At 38.2% G+C, this 25,283-nt stretch overlaps 3 protein-coding genes across 5 annotated transcripts; 2 read left to right on the top strand and 1 right to left on the bottom strand.

The window, feature by feature from the left end:
- The first annotated feature begins 7,135 nt into the window (after positions 1–7,135).
- LOC126369982 (putative nuclease HARBI1) lies at positions 7,136–9,824 on the top strand. Of its 2 annotated transcripts, none has more exons than XM_050014596.1 (3): positions 7,136–7,348; positions 8,645–8,938; positions 9,008–9,824. In XM_050014596.1, the coding sequence occupies exons 1-3, from the start codon at positions 7,136–7,138 to the stop codon at positions 9,512–9,514; spliced, it is 1,014 nt and encodes a 337-aa protein (XP_049870553.1). In that variant the 3' UTR covers positions 9,515–9,824. The 2 variants fall into 2 exon arrangements, with proteins under 2 accessions (XP_049870553.1, XP_049870552.1); XM_050014595.1 differs by lacking the exon at positions 7,136–7,348 and adding an exon at positions 8,282–8,557.
- On the bottom strand, positions 9,579–12,202 carry LOC126369994 (myb-related transcription factor, partner of profilin-like). 2 transcript variants are annotated; one of them, XM_050014614.1, is made up of 5 exons: positions 12,070–12,202; positions 10,975–11,774; positions 10,743–10,816; positions 10,532–10,662; positions 9,579–10,424 (listed from the first exon to the last, which is right to left on the bottom strand). In XM_050014614.1, exons 2-5 carry the CDS (start codon positions 11,155–11,157, stop codon positions 9,907–9,909), a joined length of 906 nt encoding a protein of 301 aa, XP_049870571.1. In that variant the 5' UTR covers positions 11,158–11,774; positions 12,070–12,202; the 3' UTR covers positions 9,579–9,906. The 2 variants fall into 2 exon arrangements, with proteins under 2 accessions (XP_049870571.1, XP_049870572.1); XM_050014615.1 differs by lacking the exon at positions 12,070–12,202 and having other exon boundaries at positions 10,975–12,045.
- Positions 12,203–12,893: 691 nt separating this feature from the next.
- Positions 12,894–14,771, top strand: LOC126370426 (uncharacterized). The gene is made up of 2 exons (XM_050015263.1): positions 12,894–13,023; positions 14,008–14,771. Exons 1-2 carry the CDS (start codon positions 12,894–12,896, stop codon positions 14,769–14,771), a joined length of 894 nt encoding a protein of 297 aa, XP_049871220.1.
- Positions 14,772–25,283: the final 10,512 nt, after the last annotated feature.

Below are 25,283 nucleotides of genomic sequence, written 5' to 3'. Positions count from 1 at the left end.
TTTTAATGTAAAATTTTGTCAATTTTTAAAAGTATTATTAGATTATAAGTGGATGTTTTGTATTAAAAGGTACCTAACTAGATAGGTAACTAGGTATGTAAAAATTAATAAAAACAAAGTTTAAGAATGAAATTCCTTTTTTAATGCACAGTGATAGTATTGTGCTGATAATTGGCTCGCTCTATGCTATTAATTGGGGGCGATGGTGCCAGTAAATGGTGAGAGAGTTATTTTTTATTTTTACTTGTCTAAAAAAACTTGGATAGAGGTTAACCATGTTTTTCTTTTAATATCGTCTTATTAAATATTAGAACTAGAAAATTCGCCTTAACGGGTAAAGAACTATTTTTCACAATGATAAATTGTAATGTTTTACGAATTTAAAGAAGAAGATGAAGAAGAAGAATGGATGAAATAAAATGTAAGAAAATGGGTTTACTCGAATTTATTTATTACTAATAAAACCAAAGAAAGTAACACAAAAGTATAAATAGGTATTTGGAACTTTTAAATCCTAAGGGTACATTCCAGGTATTCAAGGCCACTGGTCATTCGTTAAGCATTAAAAAAAAATAAGAAAGGTATTATAAAAACCTCCCTAGCCCGTTTGACAGCGGCGGCAGGAAGGCAACTGAGCCGACAAGGAGCAGCTACCAATAAGCTGTACAGAACAGCTGTACAAAACACCCGTACTTGACACGCCGTACTAAACACTCGTACAGCCCGTATAAAACAGCCGTCATTGAACACCCGTCATAGAACAGCCGTCATAGAACACCTCCTGCGGACAAAACGCACAGGGGTAAATCAAACCTCTAGGGGCGGAGGCACAACCTAACTAACTCCCCAAAATCATATGAAGACTCACCTGTCGGAGGTCGAGAAGCCACAAATGCGGCCAACGTACGATGACGTCGATGCCACGACGCTGGGACAAAATGGCGGAGCAACGTGTCCACGCCACGGACACCAAAAACCATACCTATTCAGAACAAATCGCATATTAGAATCCTGACCGCAAACACTAACACTCACGAGTCACGACAGATGACAGAAATTTATAACTTACCAGAATAAAAAATTATGAAGATTTGGCGGCGCGTGCGACGGAGTTACGGGCCACCGGTCACACGCTTATAAACCGCCTAAAAAAACAATGACAACATATATCGACAATGATAATTACGATTAAAATGCTATAACGCATTATAAAGACAAATTCTCACCCGAAATTCACACTCAAAAATCGAAGGTGTGGACACACCCGCTCGGCGGAGCGCTGTCTGGGGAATGCGGCAGCTCGCAGGCGCACTAGGCGCAGGACTATATAAATCGCCCAATTCAACGTCTACGTCACGAACAAAGCTAGTACAACCTTAATCGTCGCCGTCGCACACCCAAAATGCAACTTATTAACAAGTCCAAGGACAGGAGACTGACCGAAAATTTCCGATGTGTATTAAATATCGACACTAACATTCTTTAGCAGCTACTTGACAAGGGACTCCAAGATATAGCCTTCTATATAATATCGGCACACGCCATCTTCCGGGTACTGGTGGAAAGTCGCCGACTGCGGAGCCCAAACGATAGCAAGTCGATGCTCCCGGACCTTACATTGAACAAGGCGAGATGGCGCTGAGTCCAATACTACACAAAAAAAGCTATAAAACGGGTCCCCTGTAACTGATCCGCAGGCTGAAAGAAACGGCACTACAAAATAGGCTTAAGTTAGGACTAACTCTTAAAGTGCTGATGATTGGGTACTTCACCCTACATACTCAAGATTACACCGATGGAGTGACGTTACAGTACAAGACATATATATTTTTTTATGTATCGAAGAACATTGGTCTACGGACATGCTATTAAGTGCTCCTATATTTGGAAAGTTAATGACCCGCAACAGATATTGTATGATTTTAGGTATGCTCTGTTTCCAAGATCTGGAAGCACCAGAATCAGCGTCTAATTTAAGATTAACTAAGATAGAATTTCTTATACAGCATGCACATAGATTATACAAAGAATCATTGAACCCTCACAAGAATGTGTGCATCGATGAAAGCATCGTCCCTTTTAAAGGGCGCCTTGTTTTCAAGCGGTATATGCCCAGAAAACGAAATAGATTTGGGATGAAGCTTTTTGTATTATGTGATGTTGAGACGGGATACATAGTGGACTTTATTTTATATTGTGGTGCTACCACTGATGTTGCGGATATTCCGGAATTGGGCAAAAGTGGGTCTGTCGTAATTAAACTCCTTGAAGACTATTTTGGTTGTCACAGGTGCCTGTATGTTGATAACTGGTACAGTAGTCCTTCACTGTTTAAGTATTTACAAAATAAGAAAACTTACGCATGTGGCACGGCTAAAGTATCTCGGCGTGGTATGCCAAAATTTAAAAAAATTAAGAAAGGCGAAGTTAATACCTATTACTGCAGCTCGCTTATGGCATTAAAATGGAAAGACAAAAAAGATGTCATAATGTTAAGTACGATTCACGACAGTAAAATTGTGCCGTCTGAAAAAATCGATTACGTTACCGGTCTACCGAAAATGAAGCCCGAGTGTGTCATCGATTACAGTAAAAATATGGGATCAGTTGATAGAACAGATATGATGATGAGCTCATTAACGATCATGAAAAAGACTGTTAAATGGCACAAAAAGCTGGCATTCCATATCTTTGACATGCATTTATTAAATTCCTTTTTCATTTACAACGCTGCAAACATGAAAAATCTTGATTTAGCGCAATTCCAGTTGAATGTGATACGGCAACTGATAAGCAAATATAAACCGGAAGCTGATGTATGGAGCATTACAGCGCATACTACTTCACAAAGACAAAGTCTGGATAGTAACCCTTTACGTTTACTTACAGCCGCGGCTGTAAAGCATATGGCAAAACTCATTCCGAATAAAAAATGTCAACGGTGCAAAGTTTGCACAGGAAACAACATTAGATCCCAGACTCGGTATTACTGTCCAGAATGCAACGTTTATTTATGTTTAGATCCCTGTTGTAGAGTATATCACGAAACGAAGAATTTCTAAAGCTTATAAGGAATTGGGTCATATCTTCCTGTAGAGTGTAAAATATTTAAATGGCTAATTCCACGAAACCCACGTAGTTTTATTCTCTGTTTGATTTATTACTTGTAGACTCTGTTTGATGTAAATCTTCTTACCTAAGCTACAGAAGAAATAAAAATAAGTTATTTTGGTTAATAATATTTTTTATTTAGCTATGACCGATATAATTACCTATAATATAGTTTTAGTGTGATGACCGCCTTATGATTAGGCTGAAGCTAAAAAACATGACAAAAATAAGCATTTAAATCAATAGGCAAAATCAAAAGCAGCTATTACACAGCTACTTATTATGATGACTTTTGTCGTTTATCAAACTAATTTATTGATTTTCAGTCCCGGATATTTGTATGTCATGAGTATGTTTATTATTAAGCGTTCGAAAAAAAATTAAAATTTTGACATAGCAACGTGATCGCATACAAGGTTGGATATATTTTAATTCCTCGTTAAGCAAACGACAAAAATGTTTGTTTCTGTTATCAGTTGCACTAAATGATGCACATTCTATACATAATTCCACAGTCGCTTTTTGGGGTGGCTCCTCTTCTGCTTGCTTCTCTTCTGCTCGCGCCTCTTCTGCTAGCTCAGGCTGCATTTTTATTACATTTTTTTTAACCCTTTCTCGTAAAGCAGATCTCAAGTAAACCTTTTGAGTTGAATCTTGATCGCTGTCTGAAAACTCCTCCCTAACTCTTTTGTTATCTGGAAAATTGGACATAAATTTAGAAATTATTATTTACTTAGTATATTTATAGATTCCATTTAAGATATTAAGTCAATCGAATACTCTGTATATTGTGGTTTAAGCGAGGTCATCAATGCAAGTGATTTTATTGCTGCATGAAAACATATTTTTCTGTTACGGGATTTTATTTTACATTCTTTCACTACAAAAATGATTGAAAATCATAACTCATCAAATTACAAAGAAAAACTTACCTTTAGCCATGGCAATTAAACGAAAAACAAAAATGAAAAATTACACTTCCAGACAACTCCCAGATGATTCAAAATAGTCACGTAGGCACGTAGGAGATGTAGCATTTTGTAACTCTTTCGTAAGGTATTGAAGTTTATGACCGGAAGTTGCTACATCACTAAGACTCTCTAAAAACTCGTATTATGTGAACGCCAATGTCTGATATATCAGACACGTAGTGATGCAACTAATATCATAATTACTTGTGTGATTGTTCACTGTATTTATAGGCTACTGAGATTTTAATACATTTTAAAATGTTTCAAGGAGTATATAAAAATAAAATAAAACCCATAAAACTTAAAAATAACTATATATACATATTTTTGTAATGATTTATTTACTACAAATTAAAACATCGATATTCAATATTGCCAGCACTAGTAAATCAACCAAGTTTAATGACGTGGCGTGTGGTGAACGATTTTGATGATCAAAACTCTTGGCGCTGAAAGGGTTATATCAAAGCGAAAGACCTTGTCGTTAACTCTCGCCAAATTTCGCTCACCGTCAAGCTAGAAAGTGCAATAAAACATGGCTATAAATCTAGAACCGTGATGGTACTAATTTTTTTACAACAGGTACTATTTTTTTCAATAAGAGTACTAATTTTTGGTATGGTCAAATTATTTTTTCGTGCCCATTTTTTTTTGAGGCCGCTAGCTTGACGCACACCTATTTGCCACATAGGGCCCTACACTGGCACACATTCATTCTTGTCCTCTATTACCATTCCAGTTCTCGCTTTTATGCCTCTCGCACTTTCATTCATCATCTTTCATTCTTTTCATTCCTATGGCCCCATTCTACGATTATAATTAGGAAGGAAGTCGGTACACAGGGGTTTCTTTATTTTAACAACTATACACAGCTTTATTATTATTATTTTCAAGTGGTACAAAATATGCTAACAATTTGCTTCTTATGCTAATCTTAGGTCTAATTTCTTATGTCTAATTTTATGAAATGACTATTAAAGTATATAATCATTATACAATTAAGTCATTTTTTACCATAACTATTTCTATTATTTACTATTCTAACAATTTTTATTACATAATTGACAAATGGTTCACAGTATTTCTTATCACTAATTAGGTGTTCTAAGTTGCCTACTTCCATTTTGTAACCGGTGAGCTGTTCCAGATTATATCTGTCCTGGCAGTGTATTGAACAGTCCAGCAGGATGTGGGGAACAGTTTCAGCCACGCTAGGGTCGCAGGCGCACGCTGGGTTGTCCTTGCATTTGAAGCGAGTCAAATACTCGGAGAACCCACCGTGCCCCGTTAGAGCCTGGGTCAGCTCCTTGGTGATAGCTCCACTGCGGGTTGGTGGAGGTGTTTTTTACGGCTAATAGCCGGGACCAACGGCTTAACGTGCCCTCCGAAGCACGGAATCATCTTACTTTTTCGGACAATCAGGTGATTGAATATATAATATATATAATAGTTATATATATATAAATATAATATATACTAATTACATTAACAACATGTGCTAATTATGTAAAATTGTTTTAATAAAAATCTACATATCATACAACTATTTATTTATGTACAGTATACTGTTATTTTATATAACTTTTTCAGTATCGAATTTTATTGGCAAGCATCATCGGTTGGTTCGGTTGCCGTACCCGCGGATTTCTCCAGCCGTGTTGTAGCTGAAAATTAGCGTTTTGTTCGTGAGAGCAAAAACTTGCGCTGAGCTATGACCGATTTGCGCTGCTACAGCACACATACATACCTGGCGTGTTTAATACAGAGCTTCGTCTCTGTTGATTGGCTGTCTGTATCTAATCTTTTTCTTTTTGTATGCATGTGTGTCTGTAGACCAAATAAATGTTTTTATCTATCTATCTATCTAATAAGTTATATTTCATTAGATTCCTCAATAGTGAACAATTTTCGAAAAATGGTACTATTGTACCCGGTCTAGCCTACTTATTAACTGTATTTTTGATGTTAGTCTCAAAATCGAAACCTAGTTAACTTATCTACAATATGAATGCGATAAATATTCATCTAAGTTATTATTCATCTAACTATTAGTTACTTTACATAGTATTTTTTGGTACTCAAAATTGTACTTGATGCCTTACCGGTTGAAATTGCCCCGCTGCACCTTACAAAAAAATATTATATATGGCTAGAATACGAATATATAATAGCATAATTGCTACGTGAGTACAAAAGACGTCAAGACGATAATATATTTATCTCTATGACGGCTTATATTAGCGCGAAAGTGAAAACCTGTGTTTCTTTCAATCCGTCCACCAACTACTACCAACAATTGTACCAACAATGACATACTACATTCGCTAACAATAATCATTATACTAATTATTTGTGTTTTCATTTGCTCTGCATTAATTATTACTATTTTTTTTAATTATAAATACGGTCCCGTCAAACGACCTTGACGGCGCACAACCGAATTTTAGATCTCTTTGGTGGTGCGGTACGGGGCGCAGGGGCGGGTGAGTCCCGCATCGATCGGCTATTGGTAGATCAGTCGAACTCGCCCCTCGCACTGTGTCTACGTCCCTCTAGACTCCCGAATACACTTGCGTGCAGTAAAACTTTCACGGTTTTCTTTCTTTCAGGTTGTCACAGCCAGCCGTCTCACGCACGCTGCAGGAGTATGAGGTGGCTCTTTCAGACCACAGCACCCTTAGTTTTATGCTTTTTGCCACATTATCGATGGCTATTTTAACGATGCAGGGTTTTGAGTGTTGCATCGCCGAAAGTGACGTGCTTATAGTCGATGGAACGTTTTTGACCGTCCCGGCTGGTTTGCCAGTCTGCCAGTTACTGATTATGCACGGTGTTATTGCCGGGCATTTTTTTCATCCCGTTATAATTTTAATGCAGAATCGCCGGCGAGTTCTGTATGAAGCAGTTTTTCAAAGAATTTGGCAGGCTGCTGGCAATCCACGCCCAGACCAAATTATTATTACACAGATTATGAGCAGGCACTTCGGTCTGCACTTACATCGGTGACTGGTGTTGAAACACAAGGTTGCTTGTTCCATTATTTGCAAGCTTTAATGAGACAAGCACAACATTTAGGATTACTTACAGGTGCGTCAGCGCCAGTCTCCGGAATGGCAGCTTGTACAGCTCTACCACGCGCTGGCGCTGCTGCCCCGGCGGCGCAAGTGCCTCTTAGCCTTGCCGAATTGCCGCACATCGCGCAGGTGGAAGGCTTGCCCTTCCATCACGCTTTTCATGAGTACTACGTTGCACAGTGGATGACACGTGTAAGTTTATCATTTGCTATTACTAAAGGTCATAGCTCATTAGAGCCACCCGACACCAACTCCGCACCGCCTCGCTTCGTGCGGTTAGTATTCTTTATATGAACTTGTATGGGTATACGCTCACTACATCAACTTCGTAGCATCACCGCATCGCCTCAGTCGCATGCCCTCCACGTGCGGACAGCGGGTGGACCACTCGGTGAAAACATGCTGCTCGCACGCTTGCCTTGCGTTGAATGCGCGCTGCCCGCTGCCCGCGAGTGGTTCACGTGAGGACGGTACGGTGGCAATGCGCCGCTCCCTCCCTCCCTTCATTCCTAGCTTTTCTTTCGAACGAGGTGGACGTTTGGTTTTTACTTTCAAAATGAATAAAGAAAAACTTATCGAAGAAGTTCGTAAATATAATTTATTATATGATCTAAGTGACTCGAAGTACAGTGACAATGTAAAAAAGGAAGAAGCGTGGACACAAATAAGCAACACATTAGCGTTAACAAGTATTATTTATGTATTACAAATATTAAATAAAAGGTAGTACAACAGATTGGTACTTAATTCGGTTGTCCCTTGTTTTGCATAATATTCATTCAGACTAATTTTAATTTGGTAACATTGCAAGCTACTAATGGACAAAAAAGATATGTAGGTAACCTACAATGTAAATTACATTAAAGGCCCGTATTAATAAACCAATCTCAAGTTCCGAGTGTCAACTCAAGATTGATCTCAAGTATCTGTTCTTATTAATAAATTGGACTTGACTCACTAATGTCACACTCGCTCTCAGCTGAGAGTTGTCAAAAACGTTCATATTAATAAACCAAACTCGGCACTCAAGACGAAGCTCAAGTGCGTATTTTGAGCTGTCAAAGTCAAGTGCGGCTCGAGCACGACTTGAGTAGCAGTTTCAACGCAAAAAACAGTGTGTCGAGCATGTCGATAAACGAAGTTATTGCTGATATCCAATATTACGACGATATATTTTGGCCTACGCGGAATCGTTTGCCTAAGCGGTATATCAGAGATACGAGTAATCCATTCGAAGACCGTGATTTTAAGAAAAAATACAGGTTTCAACAAGAATCTGTGTTCTTTATTGTGTCTCTCATACAAAACTATCTACAAAAACCAGATAATAGAGGCCTACCGATTGCTCCCGAAATAGCTGTCCTGCTAACTTTAAGATTTTACGCCACTTCCTCATTTCAGGTCAGTAATTTGTAATCATGTCAATGTTATAATAATATGTGAAATAAATATACCTAATCCGTATACTACGAGTATTTGTTATTTCAGACTGTATGCGGCGATTTATTATTAATATCGCAATCAACCGCGTCAAATATAATAACCAAAGTATCAAAACTCCTGGCCAAACTCATCCGGCAATATGTCAAGTTTCCGCAAGGAGCTGAAGCTATGGCAAACAGGGAACTATTCCAAGAAATGGGGAGACATGGGCGCTGGCCTGGTCTACCAGGAATAGATGGCGCTATCGATTGCACCCATATAAAGATAGTGTCCACTCCAAAATGCCAACATCATGAGGTGTATCGTAATAGAAAATCTTACTTTTCTATTAATGTTCAGGTATGTAAGTACTTGTGGAACGTTTATTATGCATTCTAACTTGATGACTAAAAAAACATTAATTTACAGGCAGTAGTTGGCCCAAGAATGGAATTTTTGGACATTGTAGCTAGATGGGCTGGCAGCATGCATGATTCAAGGATTTTCCAAATGTCTTCAGTGTACACAAAATACAGGCAAAACTTATTGAATGGCAGACTAGTGGGTGACAATGGCTATCCCTCATTAACATTTATGTTAACCCCTGTAAGACCAGCTCCTGAAGATGCGCCAACAGTACGCTACAATAGAGCACAAATTAAAACTCGTAATATTGTAGAAAGAACATTTGGGATCTGGAAAAGACGATTCCCATGTCTACAAAGAGGCATGGGAAACAAGCTGACTACAGTGAGCAATATAATAGTGGCTTGTGCAGTGCTCCACAACCTCTCTATTCACTTGAACGATGATATAGAAGAGACCGAGTCTACACCTACACTAGAGGAAGGAAATGCAGACCCCATTAATGAATTACAGAATACAGAATCTGGTTTCGTTCTCAGGAATTCTATTATTGCAAATTATTTTACATAATTTTTTAGAGAAAATATTATAATATTAGTAATTATTATAATAGTAGACTTATAAATAAAAGATATTTATTGAGAAATGTATACTTTAATTCTTATTTACATACTTAACATAAATAGCCTATATACGTCCCACTGCTGGGCACAGGCCTCCTCCCAACAACTTCAAATCAAATCAATTTATTTGCGAGAACACAGAATACAAAAAAGGTGGCAAAATAATTCAAATAACAATGCTGTGATGTGTTCGGCCTGCATGCAGGCGTACAAATATACATAAAATAATAAGAAAAAATGATACATTGAAAAGAAAATTATTGAAAAATACTTATTATTAAAAAAATCAACAACTTCAGCTTCTTATTTACAGCTAGGAATTTTTGAATTTTTTCGATCTCAAATGTCACCTGATTTCTGTTTTTTTAAAATAAATTCAGCCAACTCGGCTTTGGCTCGAGCTTCCCTAATTTGCTCCGCCAGCAGTGCTTTCTGCATCTCATGTAACTCATTACTCCGTCTTCGTCTGTCTTCAAACTCCATACGCAGAACGTCTATTGATCCACGAATGGTAGCAGAAGATCTGTTTGGAGCCTGGAGCGGTTGTGATACTTGTGGTGGAGTCGGTGTCTGGAGTGATTGTGATGGAGTCTGTGTATGGAGTGATTCTGGTAGTGTTGGTGTCTGGAGTGATTGTGATGGAGTCGGTGTATGGAGTGATTCTGGTAGTGTTGGTGTCTGGAGTGATTGTGATGGAGTCGGTATATGGAGTGATTCTGGTAGTGTTGGTGTCTGGAGTGATTGTGATGGAGTCGGTGTCTGGGGTGGATGCGGTGGAGTCGGTGGTCGGATTTTGGTTGTCTGGGTCTGGGTCTTGTCTGGGTCGGAGTCCGTTAAATCAAGCTGTGTTGAATACTCTGCAAAGAATAAAGTTTGTATTTATTTAAATATTAATTATATCACTACTATTTCAAAAGAATAGAATCAACATTACAGTATATAATATAAATATTGCAAACTGTACCTAATTCTAGGGTGTCACTGTCGATTACATCATCCAGACCAACAATTAATGCCGATGTAATTTGGCTGATATCGGGGTCGATGTCAGCGTCCTCTGTGGCAGGACCTCCTCCTGTGGCGAACCGATGTTGCCTTTGGAAGAAAGAAAATACATGTATTTTTCTATTAAATTAAAAGATAGAAAAAAGGGACAAGTTTATTTATTATTATACCTTTCTTTGGTCAAGGCATCCCTTTGACGCTGCTTGAGGTTTTGCCACAGCTTGCGGAGTTGCTGATGCTTGACCTAAAAGTATTAATAATAAATTATCATATGTTGAAAATTCCTTGTATATTTAAAATTGATAAAGCATACTACTGTTAGATGTTTTTCACAGCTTTCAATTGCAATCATTTACTAGATCATATAGCTGTGTTCATGACCAAAATAAATTGGGAACTTACGTGTTGCGTAGTAAGCGGGCTTGCATTGAATTCCCGGGTTACGGAGTTCCACGACTCATTTTTTATACGAAGTGTGGCCCCGTCCGTCTGCTTATTTTCTATTATATGGCTATGTTTTTTTAATATTGATAATAATAATTGTTTTTCGGCAGTGGAAAAAGTAAATTTCTGGCGCTTATCCATTTTACAAAATTCAAATATTCAAACAAATCGGTCTGGCCTGTCAAATAATGACAGTTGCGTTTAGCTTCCGTAGGTAACTTACATCTGCGTTTTGTTGGTTAAAAATAATAACAAAAAAGTCATCTATTCACGCGCAACTCATTGAAATGGACTTGAAAGTTTGGTAACTAAGCCAAGAAATTAAAAAAAAAACATGAGTTCGTCTCCAACTGCTACTTGAGATCAATCTCAGCTGAGTTGAGCTTAAGTCATGTTTATTAATTAGTGACAGACTTAAGACGTTGCTCACGTCTCAAGTCAATCTCAGCTGAGACGCACTTAAGATGACGTTTGAGATCGATCTATTAATACGGGCCTAAGGGTCTACATGAACGAAACTAGCGCCACCAATGAATAAAAAATCATATTTCAATATTTATAGAGAAAATTAAAAATGTACTCTCGAGAGATTCTGTGTTTGTATATGTGTTATTTTTTAAAATAATCTGTAAGTCCCTAAAGTTACAATTACAGTTACAATTCTCATAATTGCTAAAAACGGCCACTTTTACCTATTATGAGAATTATAACTACAGAAAGGATTGCCACAGAGGTGAACACACCAGTCTTGACTGATACTGAAAAAGATTTACCTAATTTTTAAAAATGTGATTAGTAAGTACTTAATTAGTGACAAAATTATGTCAAAATTACGAAAATAAAGGTTGACTTAATGTGATTTTACATTGTTTTACTTATACATACATAGATACATACGTATATACCGGTCAAAAACTAAATTGTAATTTAAAAAGTTTTGAAGTCGGGTTCAAATTTTTTTTAATTACAATTTTTTAGTTAGATTACCCATGGATCATACCACGAGCTAAAAAATGAAAAAGAAAATATAACGTAATAACTTAATTTACTTACTTTAAAGTCACAGCCATTTTCTCTTCGGGTGTGATCGCTTCTTTGAATCTTGTGTTTTGCTTTGTTATAGAGTCTTCAATATGAGACAGGATGTTATAAAACGCGACATATGATAGTACGAAAAAATTTTTTTCTCGTCGGCTAGCAAATGCCTACGAGCTGTCCAATATTCGCCCTCTTTCTTTCTTTGTTTAAACTTCTCGTGCACCCAATAAGCTTTATTTTTTCTCTTGTGTCTTTCATTTTCTTCTGCATCAAGCGCTATAGCTATGAGTACCAATTCACGGTTTGTAAAATTCGACGTTATGAAGCACACGTGTAGACGTAGTGCCAATTGTTAACAGACTACACGAAAATTCCTGGACAGTCGTAGACCACGCGGCGTCCACCAGCGGCCAGCGCGGGATCCACTGGTTGACGATGCGAGGTCCATTGGTTGACCGCGCGACGTTTATAGGTCTTCGCACATTATAGCAACTCAACGGCGACTCGACTCTATGCTAGACATTGAAATTTAAGCCCTGTGTCATATGTTCAAGGTTTAATTTCAAAAAATGATTATAAAGTAGTGTACAACGAGAGGCCTACGCATCGTACACTAAAGGTCAACCCCGACACGTTTGTCACGCAATGACCATACGTCGTCCACGGAACGACCACACGTTGTCCACGCAACGACTATGCGTTTGCGACTGACGCGTGAGCGCGGGACGGGCAACCACCCACCCGTCCGCCCCGTGCCTTCCCCCCGCCCGCCATCATTCACTATAGAATCGAAGGATGGAGTCAACGTTGGCGGTACACGGTGATATTTTTCGAAAATCATGCAGAAAGAAAAGTTGATAGAAGTGCGAAAATATCCGCTACTATACGACCTTAGTGATCCGAAATATAGTGACGTACATAAGAAGGAAAAGGCATGGAATGAAATCGCTATTGTATTGTCGCAACCAGGTAAGAATTTTTAACATAATTAATTTCTATTTGTGACATTTTCAGTGTTGGTATTGAGTTATTGATTTTGCCATAATCTACAGAAATTCAGCTATCGAACCAATAAATATGTGTTTGGGTTTCTGTATGTTATAATAAAGTGCCTTACGTTTATTAAATATAGGTAATCAGTAATAAAATCCCACCTTAGTATAGAAACTTGTTTAATATTCTTAATAAGCCAATAATATTATAACTAGTGTTGCCGAACTATCGATAGTTTTACTATCGATAGTTTTAATCGAAAATGCGCTATACAATCGATAGTCCTATCGATAGTATCGATGCTATCGAATTAATTGAATTAGTGTTGCCGATCGATAGGTGACTATCGATGGTTTTTCGATAGTCTATCGATAGTCGACCGATAGCAAGACTATCGATTGTAATATCGATACTATCGATAGCTCGGAACGTGGCAATACTATCGCATGAGTGCGATGCTATCGATAGTATCGATAGTATTGTTGCTCGTAAATGAGGAACTATCGATACTATCGATGGTTTTTCGATAGTCTATCGATAGTCGACCGATAGCAAGACTATCGATTGTAATATCGATACTATCGATAGCTCGGAACGTGGCAATACTATCGCATGAGTGTGATACTATCGATAGTATTGTTGCTCGTAAATGAGGAACTATCGAACTAGCTAGGAGGGGCAATTATGTTTACATGTTTGCTGTCGATGGCACCTATACAGTTAGGAAAATTCAACTTATTATTGAAACCATCTGCGATTCTTTTCCAGTCTTCGATATTAGGTGTGGGCATGAACTTCCCCTTCATTGTATTTATAATCGCATTGCACACATCTTTTAATATCGACCGGATGGTACTTTCGCCTAACCGAAAGCTTGAACTCATAGTCCTAAATGAACAGCCACTAATCAAGTACCTGAAACAACCAATTTTTCTTTATATTTATATTATTTTGTTACAGCGTCAGAATGTAAGATATGGCAAAACTTAAGGGAATATCATAGAAGAGCCATTAAAAAGAAAGCAACTAAAAGTGGTCAGAGTGCTAATACTATTAAAAAATGGCAATATGAAACTGAAATGTCTTTTTTATTACCACATTATAAAGAACGGTCTACAGTGACGTCAGTGGACAACACAGATGATGGTGATGATGAAAATAGCTTATCTGCTGCGGAAATACTTGCCAATGTGACTAATAATGAAGAAGCTCAAGACTCGTCAATTATCTCGGAGCGTCCTGAATCTTCGGGGTTTATGTACGATTCATCTAGATCAGTGTTTCCTGACATTCCAAAAACGACAAAACGAAAGAAATTGCAAGAATCAAGTGCATCGGCGGTGTTAATGGAATATTTATTAAAAAACAAAAACGATGAAAATGGAAAGCAGAATGACGAAATGGATAAAATTTTTTTAAGTATTTCTAGCACAGTAAAAAAAATATCTACCTATAATCAAGCACTTTTAAAGTCAAGAATTTTTAATTTAGTTTCGGAAGCTGAAATACAAGAAGTGCAAAATAATCGAAACTGTTACTATGAAGATTTTTTTGCACCAGGAACTTCTGGCTACACAACTCGAAACCTAAATGCAGGTACTACCGGTAGTAGCTACACAACTCAAAACCTAAATGCAGGTACTACCGGTAGTAGCACCGCTAGCACCCAACAGCAAAATACAACGCCTATGGAAGAATCAAGTGTTGATGGTTCTTACAACTAAAGTAAAATTGCTTTGCTTTGATTTATCCTTTAACTTGATATATAAATACATATAAATTATAAAAAAGTTTCTTATTGCTTACCTTAATGTCACTGCCAGCTTTTCTTCCGGTGATACAGCTTCTCTAAATTGCGTGTTTCTTTTGTAGATGTCGTCCTCAATAATATTAAGTATATAATAAAACAAGTGTCTCGGCATACGGAAATAGATATAGAATTTTTCTTCGTCATCTAGCAGACGATTCCGGATATTCCAATATTCCCCTTCTGATTTCCTTTGTCGCAACATATCATGTACCCAATATCTTCTTTTCCTGCTGTTTCGTACATTTTCATTATCAAGTATAATAGCTATAATCGCCAGTTCACTGAATGTAAAGTTCGACATTTCATAAGCAACACGACTTCTTTGGACAAAATTTAACCGAAAACTGAGGTTAGGCGAGTTGTCTGTTGGAAACTCGTTGACACCGCGTTGTCCACTAGTGACCATTGGGTGGATCAACTAGTTGACTACTCATCGAAAGTGTGAGTAGAGTTGCTGCCGCGTTGGCGTCGAGTTGTTATAATGTGCGAAGACCTTATTGGTGATAACACGGTGTCCACCCGTGGACCACCTGTCGATAACGAGTGGACGCTGTGCGACGAGGCGGTGCCGGGTGGGTGCCGGGTGGCTCTAATGAGCTATGACCTTAAATCAATATTTTTTCTTTTTCGGTCCATTCACTGATTGTGAATAAAGGAGATGGAAAACGGTGGGCCAAAATGTAATAAGTTGGGATATGGTCTAAAAAAATTGTGATATTTTTTATTTAAAAATACAAAAAATCAACAATTCTCAATCTATAAGCAGAGAAATATGAAAAAGATAATTATATTTAGTGCGATTATCGAATCGATTATACATTTAGACAATGAAACAACTCTGTCAGTAATTCGGAGATGGCTTGCACCTCAGTCTGTAAATAAATAAAAAAGAACCTCATTAAAGAAGCTAACCCTGGCAGGCTTATACATAATACATTAATTAAAAAGCATTAACAGTTAAGGCAAAGAACTATTAATTAAATAGACAAGGTTATACCTTAATATCATGTTAGGTAATAAGTATTGTTGAGGTGGCTGAAGATTAAAATGCAAATGTGATTTGATGTAATTTTTTCATTTTAAGGTTACCAGTATTGACTATATTTGTCAAGCATGGTGGGACTTGGCGCAAAGCCTACAATCTGATGGCCAAGAAAGATTACTTGGCCGTCGTAATGTGTGTTTCGGCTGTGGGCGCTCTCTTGCATCACAAGTCAAACATCTAGGTGGCTCTTTCAGACCACAGCACCGTTAGTTTTATGCTTTTTGCCACATTATCGATGGCTGAAGCTACTGATGTAATTTTAACAATGCAGGGTTTTGAGCGCTGCATCGCCGAAAGTGACGTGTTTACAGTCGATGGAACGTTTTTGACCGTCCCGGCTGGTTTGCCAGTCTACCAGTTACTGATTATGCACGGTGTTATTGCCGGGCATTTTTTTCATCCCGTTATAATTTTAATGCAGAATCGCCGGCGAGTTCTGTATGAAGCAGTTTTTCAAAGAATTTGGCAGGCTGCTGGCAATCCACACCCAGACCAAATTATCACAGATTATAAGCAGGCACTTCGGTCTGCACTTACATCGGTGACTGGTGTTGAAATACAAGATTGCTTGTTCCATTATTTGCAAGCTTTAATGAGACAAGCACAACATTTAGGATTACTTACAGGTGCGTCAGCACCAGTCTCCGGAATGGCAGTTTGTACAGCTGTACCACGCGCTGGCGCTGCTGCCGGCGGCGCAAGTGCCTCTTAGCCTTGCCGAATTAGTGATGGTAAACTCGAGTTCCTAACTCGAGTTAACTCGAGTTAGGCGTAACTCGAATCCGCTCGAGTTGAATTCTCTCTAACTCGAGTTCGTAAACCCAATGGAACCGAACCGGCATGGAGCGAAGTTTGCCGATCATTTGAGTGAGACTATATTCATTTCGTTCACTGATATTCATTCATTCATAATAAACAAACAAGTGTCATTACATTAGATTTGAGGTTATCTTTCTTTAAAGTGCCGGTTATTATTTTAGTTATTGCGTGTTATGCGTTGTTATGTTTTTGAAAAATGCCGGGTCCTAAAAGAAAATCTTTAGTTTGGGATGTATTCGAATCGTCGTCAGTCAGTGGACGTGTTAGGTGTAAACAGTGTTCAGATTCATTCAAATATAGTGGAAATACGACCACATTATTAAATCACATTAAAAAGAAGCATCCTACCACAGCTGAAGGAATAATTTGGAAAAAACTCAAAAAATCATTTACTTGCTTGTCCATCCAGTTAACTCGAGTTAAGTAATTCGAGTTCAACCCGAGTTACGTGGATTTTAACTCGGGTTAAATCGAGTTTTGTTTTTTCCGAGTTGGCACATCACTATGCCGAATTGCCGCACATCGCGCAGGTGGATGGCTTGCCCTTCCACCACGCTTTTCATGAGTACTACGTTGCACAGTGGATGACATGTGTAAGTTTACCATTTGCTATTACTGAATCAATATTTTTTCTTTTTCGGTCCATTCACTGATAGTGAATAAAGGAGATGGAAAACGGTGGGCCAAAATGTAATAAGTTGGGATATGGTCTAAAAAAATTATCATATTTTTTTATCTAAAAATACCAAAAAACAACATAATTCTCAATCTACAAGCAGAGAAATATGAAAAAGATATATTTAGTGCGATTAACGAATAACTGATTAATCGATTACACATTTACAGAAAAAAAAAACCTTTGCACTAGGTAGTTAACTCAAAGTAGGTGATTAAATGCACCATAAAATATAAAAATGCACCATACATACCTACAATAGACGATTGTTGAATGATTGTTGGTCTTCTGTATCTATCTGGGAACGAATAGGTATCGTGGGTGCAGTTTGACTAAATTACTTGTGGTTCTTCCCAACCGATATGGATACTAGGGCGTAATTTCTGTATTTAATCATTGTAAAGTACAAATTCTTAGATCTTGGACTAAACATGAGATATTTAGCCGATAATAATGTCGATAGAGACACGGAACATCTCTAGTGATATTGATAAAAAAAACTATAAGGTGCAGCGGGGCAATCTCGACTGCGGGTTTCAACTAATTGAAATATCTTTAGTTTTACAACATTTTCTAGAGTGCCATCTATGTTTGCAAAGGTAAAAAACCGCTTTCACAATTTTACCAAAGATGGCGTTGATAGAGCGAATAGTCTGTAATTTCTACGGCCATCTTATTTTCGACGAAATTTCTGACGTACACGCGCTAGTCGGTTGATCATGTTTTAAAAATGTGGTTTTCCAAGATTTTTAAGGGTGGGTCACATATTTATAGTCTATCCTGTGTTCCTTAGTTTTTTATTTTGCTCAAGCTCGTGTTTTAACAGTACTTTGGTGACAGTTTAAATAACCCCTCTAAAATTGAGATGTCGGCTAATGTCGACTTTTAGGTAAGTAGTTGAAATTACCCCTCCGGGTTATTATTGCACGGAAGAAAAAAAGAAAGGACCAAACTATGTACCATATATACCAAAACTTTTGACAAAATTAATTACGAATTCAGCTTCTCTGGCATACCACGCTAGAAGTTTGTTATATAATTTAAATAACAATAGGGCCGAACAGTTCAATTCAACAGTGTCCAAATATGTCGGGGGCAAGCGCATAAATTATGCATTGAACAATTCTTACGCGTTGAGATGTTGCGCTGCCGTCGTCTCGTTTGATATCGGCACTCCTATTACCACATTGTTCAAAACAATAACTGCGAAGAGCCCATCAATTGCCGTAAAAAAATTCGAGATGTTAAAGAAAAAGAAAAATTCCATAAAAAGGATTTGGGAACCGAAATGCATAAATTTTACCAACGAGAATTCAGATTATAGTGAATCTTGCCAGAAACCAGACATGGATTCCGAAGAGTATGAGACGGCCAAGATGATTATTCAGTAACTTCTTTCTTCAGTAACTTTGATTGTCAAAAAAATATAATGCGTCATGAAATTTTCAACATAACTTTCCAGTCAGTGAAAGTCATCTGTCATTAGACTTCTCTCAAATATTTTATGTCTAATTGTTTTTGTTATCTTATTTTCAGACAACATACTTGGAGAATTTAAAATCACAAGTTACTGATAGAGATACCGTTGAACAAGAAACCGTATTGCAAGCTGAAAGTGCATTATGGCTGGAGCTACGACGACGTCTAGTCACAGCATCAAATTTCGGGAAAATCTGTAAGAGACAAAAACAGTCTGCTCCGCTCTGCTTGTCAAGACGATGCTATACGGCTACTCTCTCGATCATGTCCCTGCTATACGTCATGGGAAAATCAATGAGTCGTCTGCGCTGAATCAGCTCGCTCGTCAAGAAAATATCTGCATAGAACGGTGCGGCTTATTTGTAAACTCAGAATGTTTTTTTATCATAGCATCTCCTGACGGTCTCTATCATAATGACGACGGGATCATAGAGCTCAAATGCCCAAAATCTGCATTAGTATGAGCTCGGATGAAGCAATACACAAAAAACTGATAACAATGTGGCAATTAAAAAAAAATGGTGCTAAAAAGACGAAAAATAATAAAGAAAAACCAAAATATGAAATAGTTCTAAACAAAAACCATAACTGGTACTACCAAGTACAGGGCCAGATACACATAACAAAAAGAAAGTTTTGTCTGTTTGGTGTTTGGACTGGCAGTGATTATGCAATTAAAACTGCTTTAATTGAAAGAGATGACGACTTCTGGAAAACCAAAATTAAAGACAGATTAGAAAATTTTTATAACAGATAATTACTTCCAGAAATCGTCACAAGGCCAATCCTTAAAAGTTTGTGGTTTAAATCTAGAACATTCATGTTTTTCCCATGGTCAATTATACGTGGCATGTTCACGGGTCCGAAGAAAATCTGCGTTGTTTGTTTTTGCGCCTGATAATGAAACAAAAAAATGTCGTGTATCACAAGTACTGTACGTGTACAAGTACGTGTAGGTACTTAAATGAAGAGCAACCTTTGTACTAAAATACAGAAATAATAATGAATGATTAATGTAGGTATTTTCTTTGTATTTATATCCAATTAAAAAAAATGTCTGCTTATTTATTGCCATTAAGGCGGCACAAAGTTCGACGGGTCAGCTAGTTAGATAATAAGTATTGTTGAGGTGGCTGAAGATTAAAATGCAAATGTGATTTAATGTAATTTTTCCATTTTAAGGTAACCAGTAGTGACTATATTTGTCAAGCAAGCTGGGACTTACTACAATCTGATGGCCAAGAAAGATTACTTGGCCACCGTAATGTTTGTCTCGACTGTGGGCGCCCTCTTGCATCACAAGTCAAACATCTAGGTTGCTCTTTCAGACCACAGCACCCTTAGTTTTATGCTTTTTGCCACATTATCGACGACTGAAGCTACTGCTGTTATTTTAACAATGCAGGGTTTTGAGCGACTCATCGACGATAAGCACGTCACTTTCGGCGATGCAACTTTTTTGACTGTCCCGGCTAGTTTGCCAGTCTGCCAGTTACTGACTATGCACGGTGTTATTTTATTGCCGGGCATTTTTTTCATCCCGTTATAATTTTAATGCAGAATCGCCGGCGAGTTCTGTATGAAGCAGTTTTTCAGAGAATTAGGCAGGCTGCTGGCAATCCACGCCCAGCCCATATTATTACAGATTATGAGCAGGCACTTCGGTCTGCACTTACATCGGTGACTGGCGTTGAAACGCAAGGTTGCTTGTTTCATTATTTGCAAGATTTAATGAGACAAGCACAACATTTAGGATTACCTACAGGTGCGTCAGCGCCAGTCTCCGGACTGACAGCTTGTACAGCTCTACCACGCGCTGGCGCTGCTGCCGGCGGTGCAAGTGCCTCTTGGCCTTGCCGAGTTGCCGCACATCGCGCAGGTGGAAGGCTTGCCCTTCCACCACGCTTTTCATGAGTACTACGTTGCACAGTGGATGACACGTAGTTGCATTTTGACTTAATTACACACACAAGTAATTAAGTCAAACTGCACCCACGATACCATACCTATTCGTTCCCAGATAGATACAGAAGACCAACAATCATTCAACAATGAACAATCACCTAATTTGAGTTAACTACCTTGTGCAAAGGTTTTTTTTTCTTCTGTAAATGTATAATCGATTAATCAGTTATTCGATAATCGCACTAAATATATCTTTTTCATATTTCTCTACTTGTAGATTGAGAATTATGTTGTTTTTTGGTATTTTTAGATAAAAAAATATGACATTTTTTTAGACCATATCCCAACTTATTACAATGGTATACTTACACGTGTCATCCACTGTGCAACGTAGAACTCATGAAAAGCGTGGTGGAAGGGCAAGCCTTCCACCTGCGCGATGTGCGGCAATTCGGCAAGGCTAAGAGGCACTTGTGCCGCCGGCAGCAGCGCCAGCGCGTGGTACAGCTGTACCAGCTGCCAGTCCGGAGAATGGCGCTGACGCACCTGTAGGTAATCCTAAATGTTGTGCTTGTCTCATTAAAGCTTGCAAATAATGAAACAAGCAACCTTGCGTTTCAACACCAGTCACCGATTTAAGTGCAGACCGAAGTGCCTGCTTATAGTCTGTAATAATATTGACTGGGCGTGGATTGCCAGCAGCCTGCCTAATTCTGTGAAAAAGTCTTTTTAGATAATTACCACATGAAATGAATAAACAAGACAAACAAATTCTTGCGTGGTTGGAAGAGGAGAGGGACGTCAAAGAAGATGATGCACATAGTTCGTCGCATATAGTATTTGAAAGTGAACATAGTGATCATAATACTGACACAGAACAATCAGCGGCAGAATCTGAGAAGGATATACCATCAACCTCTTGCGTAATTCCAGTAGGAGGAGTACCTGTTCAGGAGTCATTACAGCGCAGTCGTGGATGCGGGCGTGGTCGTGGACACGGTCGCGGCCGTAACCGTGCACGTGCTCGCGAAGGTGGTTCTACAGTACGCCATCCACGGTCACGGTCACCAACTAGATCTCGTTCACGATCATTAAGCGATGAACCTCTGGCTCGGCTGACTGACAGACGAAGAACCTCTGCAGCTGTTACTAATGAAGAAAGTTCAGAACGATGGCCTACAAGAGTTCCTATGTATGAAGGAAAAGATGGAACCAAGTGGTTAGTACATCCTCCTTCAAGGCCTAATATACGAACGAGGCAAGAAAACACTGTCGTAAATTCCCCCGGAGTGAAAGGCGAAGATGCAAAAAATCTTAAACTCCATTGGAATGTTTTAATTTGTTCATTACTAAACAAATGTTAGAAGACATCGTTCTATTCACAAATATACACATACGTGACTATAGGGAGAAGTTGTCGAGGGAGCTAGATACCAAAGAAACAGACTTGACTGAGATAGAAGCTCTAGTGACTAGAGCCTTGCAAGTGAAAGTTTGGAAGCAGTTTTACGTGTTGCTACAAGTAAATTTGAGCCAAATATAAAAAATATTGTAAGCACTATGCAGTGCCACGCTTCAAATTAATAAATTCTTTTTCAATTTGAATACATTATTATCAAGTTTTCATTGTCTTTAATTACCTATACTTCTGGTGGCCCACCATCAGTTCATAATTTGCCCGAGTGGCCCCTAGTCTTAATAAGTCTGTGCATCCATGCAGGGATGCACAGACTACGTCCCGCGGGCCGCGTGCGGCCCGCCGGTCCCCACCGGGGTATGTTGGGCCAAAGGGCAGAATGTCCAAGGGGTCATAATGCCCAGACGTTAAAAAGTCTATAGCTCAATACGTCCAAGGGCCATAATGTCCAAGGAGCCATAATGTCCAAGGAGCCATAATGTCCAAGGAGCCATAATGTCCATACGTCAAAAAGTCTATAAGGCAATATGTCCAAGGGTCAGAGGGTCCAAGTAGCCATAACGTCTAGACGTTAAAAAGTCTATAAGTCAATATGTCCAAGGGTCAGATGGTCCAAGGACTCATAATGTCCATATGATATAAAGACTTTTGGTCAATACGTACAAGAGTCAGAATGTTCAAGGAGTCATAATGTCCAGATGATATGAAGACCATTTGTTAATATGCAAAAATGTCAAAATGCCCAAGGAGTCATAATGTCCAGATGATATAAGACCATTATAGTGAATGTGTACAAGTCTCTTAAGTCACAATTTTCATCAGTAGTGCATTTCTTAGTAGTATATTACCTAACGGCTTCGGAACCCTACTGGTGTAGTAAATAAAGCGAGTCGTTGTATGGAGACCCCGCATTGATTCCTCATTTTTGGTGTATCCAGATTGGTGTATCAGTGTGCTAAAATTTGTAATTTTTGTTAATATTACCGTTTTCTTTCAATTCCCGTGCGAAGCCAGGACGGGCTGCTAGTATGAAATATTAATATATATGCTTATGCATTTTTCTGTAAACTGTACACAACTACATACAACAGGAAGGTTTTAATCAATTCCGATAGATACTGGCTGAAGAGGCTATTAATGATTAATAATAAAATAAATGAAGTTGAAATGTCACCACATTTCCTGTCATCCAGTCGATCTCGTTTGGGTTTAATATCCGCGGCGTAATATGGAGGAAATAACGTTTAGTAAAAATCAAAAAGGAAAAGACACAGTGCTAGTTGGATTGCACAGGTATAATAAAAATGGTTCAAACATTAACGGCACCACTCTGTGGAGATGCGTGAACCGAGACGAATGTGCGGCGTCAATCACGATAAATAGTGAAGGGACGAGGGTTATAAGAGAGAGTACGCATCTTTGCGAGGCGAGTACGTCTAAAAACGCAATACACCTAGCGAAACAAGATTTTAAAAGTAATGTATGCACTCGCTACTCTCCTGTGCGTAAGATATATGAGGAGTGTTTTAGTGCATTACATGAGGCGGATGACGACAGTGATTCCGATTCCAACACAACACACGTGCCTACGTTTGACTCACTAAAGCGGTCAATGTATAGGGCTCGCAATAATGTACTTAATGTTACATCGACAAAATTCAACAACCTGTCAGATGTAGAAATACCAGATATTCTGAAAGATAAATTTTTGATTAGTGAAGATGGAGACACAAATAAGTTACTCATTTTTAGTACCGAACTTTCTTTGAAGACTATGAAAAATGCCCTCGTTTCAAGCAAAACAACCTTCTTTGGTGATGGTACTTTTGACGTTGTGCCTTCTCCCTTCTATCAACTGTACAGTATTCACATGGATATAGAGAGCACCAATGAACATACTTGCGTAGTACCAGTGGTATACGCTCTTCTCCCGGACAAAAGCACTGAAACATATTTACGTGTCTTCTCTACACTAAGAGATAAATTTAACATAGTAATTAATAAATTCAAGTGCGATTACGAGAAGGCACAGATTAACGCTATGAGAATGGTCTTCCCAGAAGGTGAAATAACAGGTTGTTTTTTTCATTTCCAAAGAGCTATATGGAGAAAAGCAAAGCAGCTCAATCTTTGTGATAGGAGGGAGGGAAGGAAATTAGCTCGCTTAACTTCCAATTTGCCACTTTTGCCAAAAGATTTGATTTCTGCTGGTTGGAATGATATCGTGAATTCCAATTCTGAAAAAAGTTCAGAAATCGAAAATTTTGAACATTATTTTGTCAAAGAATGGCTGTCAAAATCATTACAGGCTGATATAAGTTGTTCTAGTGATAGACACAGAACGAACAACTCTGTCGAGGCTTGGCACAGTCGTATCAAGAAGAGGATGCACGGCACGAAGCAAAATTTATTCAAATTTATAGATTTATTACGCAAAGAGGCAAAACACAAAGATTACGTAATAAAGAGAAGTTTATTTGACCGTAATAAGGAGTGTGATTTTATTCAATAAAAAGTATACTGAAAAATTACACGACGTAATTGAGAAAAATATTACGCCACTGCAGTTTCTTCAAGGCTGCATAAAATTACAGAAACAGTGTAAATAGTAAGTATGTGCCAGCAATTGTAAGTTTAAGTAGATAACATCCTGTTCCTATCGATGATTTAAAATTAGGGAATATGTGAAAGCGACAATTGTTTAAGTTATATTTTCTGTTGATTTTTGTTGGAAAGAAATAAATTTTAAGCTTTAATTGATGTCTTATTTGTTACGACGACGATTCGCAAAGATATTTATATTCGCACGCACGCACGCACGCACACGCAAACGCACACAAATACTCTCTATGGCCTAGTGGTTCTATCTACTTGGCCAAACGGTTGACTGACAGAGAATGCCTACGGTATTAAGTCCGCCATTTGTACTTTGTGTTATATAATGTGTAACTGAAGGTTAAATAAATATTATAAATTATAAAACCATGATGACGCGTCGAATTAAAACCTAACTTTAAAGGCTTTATCAAATTTACGATTTGAGAGCGAGTTTTTCATACATAACTCGAAACTCTTACGCGGCGAA

This window comes from Pectinophora gossypiella, chromosome 10 (genome assembly GCF_024362695.1).
Source record: "Pectinophora gossypiella chromosome 10, ilPecGoss1.1, whole genome shotgun sequence".
NCBI classification, from domain to species: Eukaryota; Metazoa; Arthropoda; class Insecta; order Lepidoptera; family Gelechiidae; genus Pectinophora; species Pectinophora gossypiella.
The sequence above is the reverse complement of the archived record's forward strand: the minus strand, read 5'-3'. Positions and strand labels throughout refer to the sequence as shown.

What these genes read in the sequence shown, in the direction of transcription:
- LOC126369982 (XM_050014595.1), top strand. Translation starts at nt 8,282, where the DNA reads ATGTCGATAAACGAAGTTATTGCTGATATCCAATATTACGACGATATA. An exon ending in ACGCCACTTCCTCATTTCAG is followed by an intron (nt 8,558 to 8,644) that starts GTCAGTAATTTG and finishes TTGTTATTTCAG; the next exon opens with ACTGTATGCGGCGATTTATT. An exon ending in ACTTTTCTATTAATGTTCAG is followed by an intron (nt 8,939 to 9,007) that starts GTATGTAAGTAC and finishes ATTAATTTACAG; the next exon opens with GCAGTAGTTGGCCCAAGAAT.
- LOC126369994 (XM_050014614.1), bottom strand. Translation starts at nt 11,157, where the DNA reads ATGGATAAGCGCCAGAAATTTACTTTTTCCACTGCCGAAAAACAATTA. An exon ending in GCCCGCTTACTACGCAACAC is followed by an intron (nt 10,817 to 10,974) that starts GTAAGTTCCCAA and finishes TAATACTTTTAG; the next exon opens with GTCAAGCATCAGCAACTCCG. An exon ending in GATGCCTTGACCAAAGAAAG is followed by an intron (nt 10,663 to 10,742) that starts GTATAATAATAA and finishes TTTCTTCCAAAG; the next exon opens with GCAACATCGGTTCGCCACAG.
- LOC126370426 (XM_050015263.1), top strand. Translation starts at nt 12,894, where the DNA reads ATGCAGAAAGAAAAGTTGATAGAAGTGCGAAAATATCCGCTACTATAC. An exon ending in TATTGTATTGTCGCAACCAG is followed by an intron (nt 13,024 to 14,007) that starts GTAAGAATTTTT and finishes ATTTTGTTACAG; the next exon opens with CGTCAGAATGTAAGATATGG.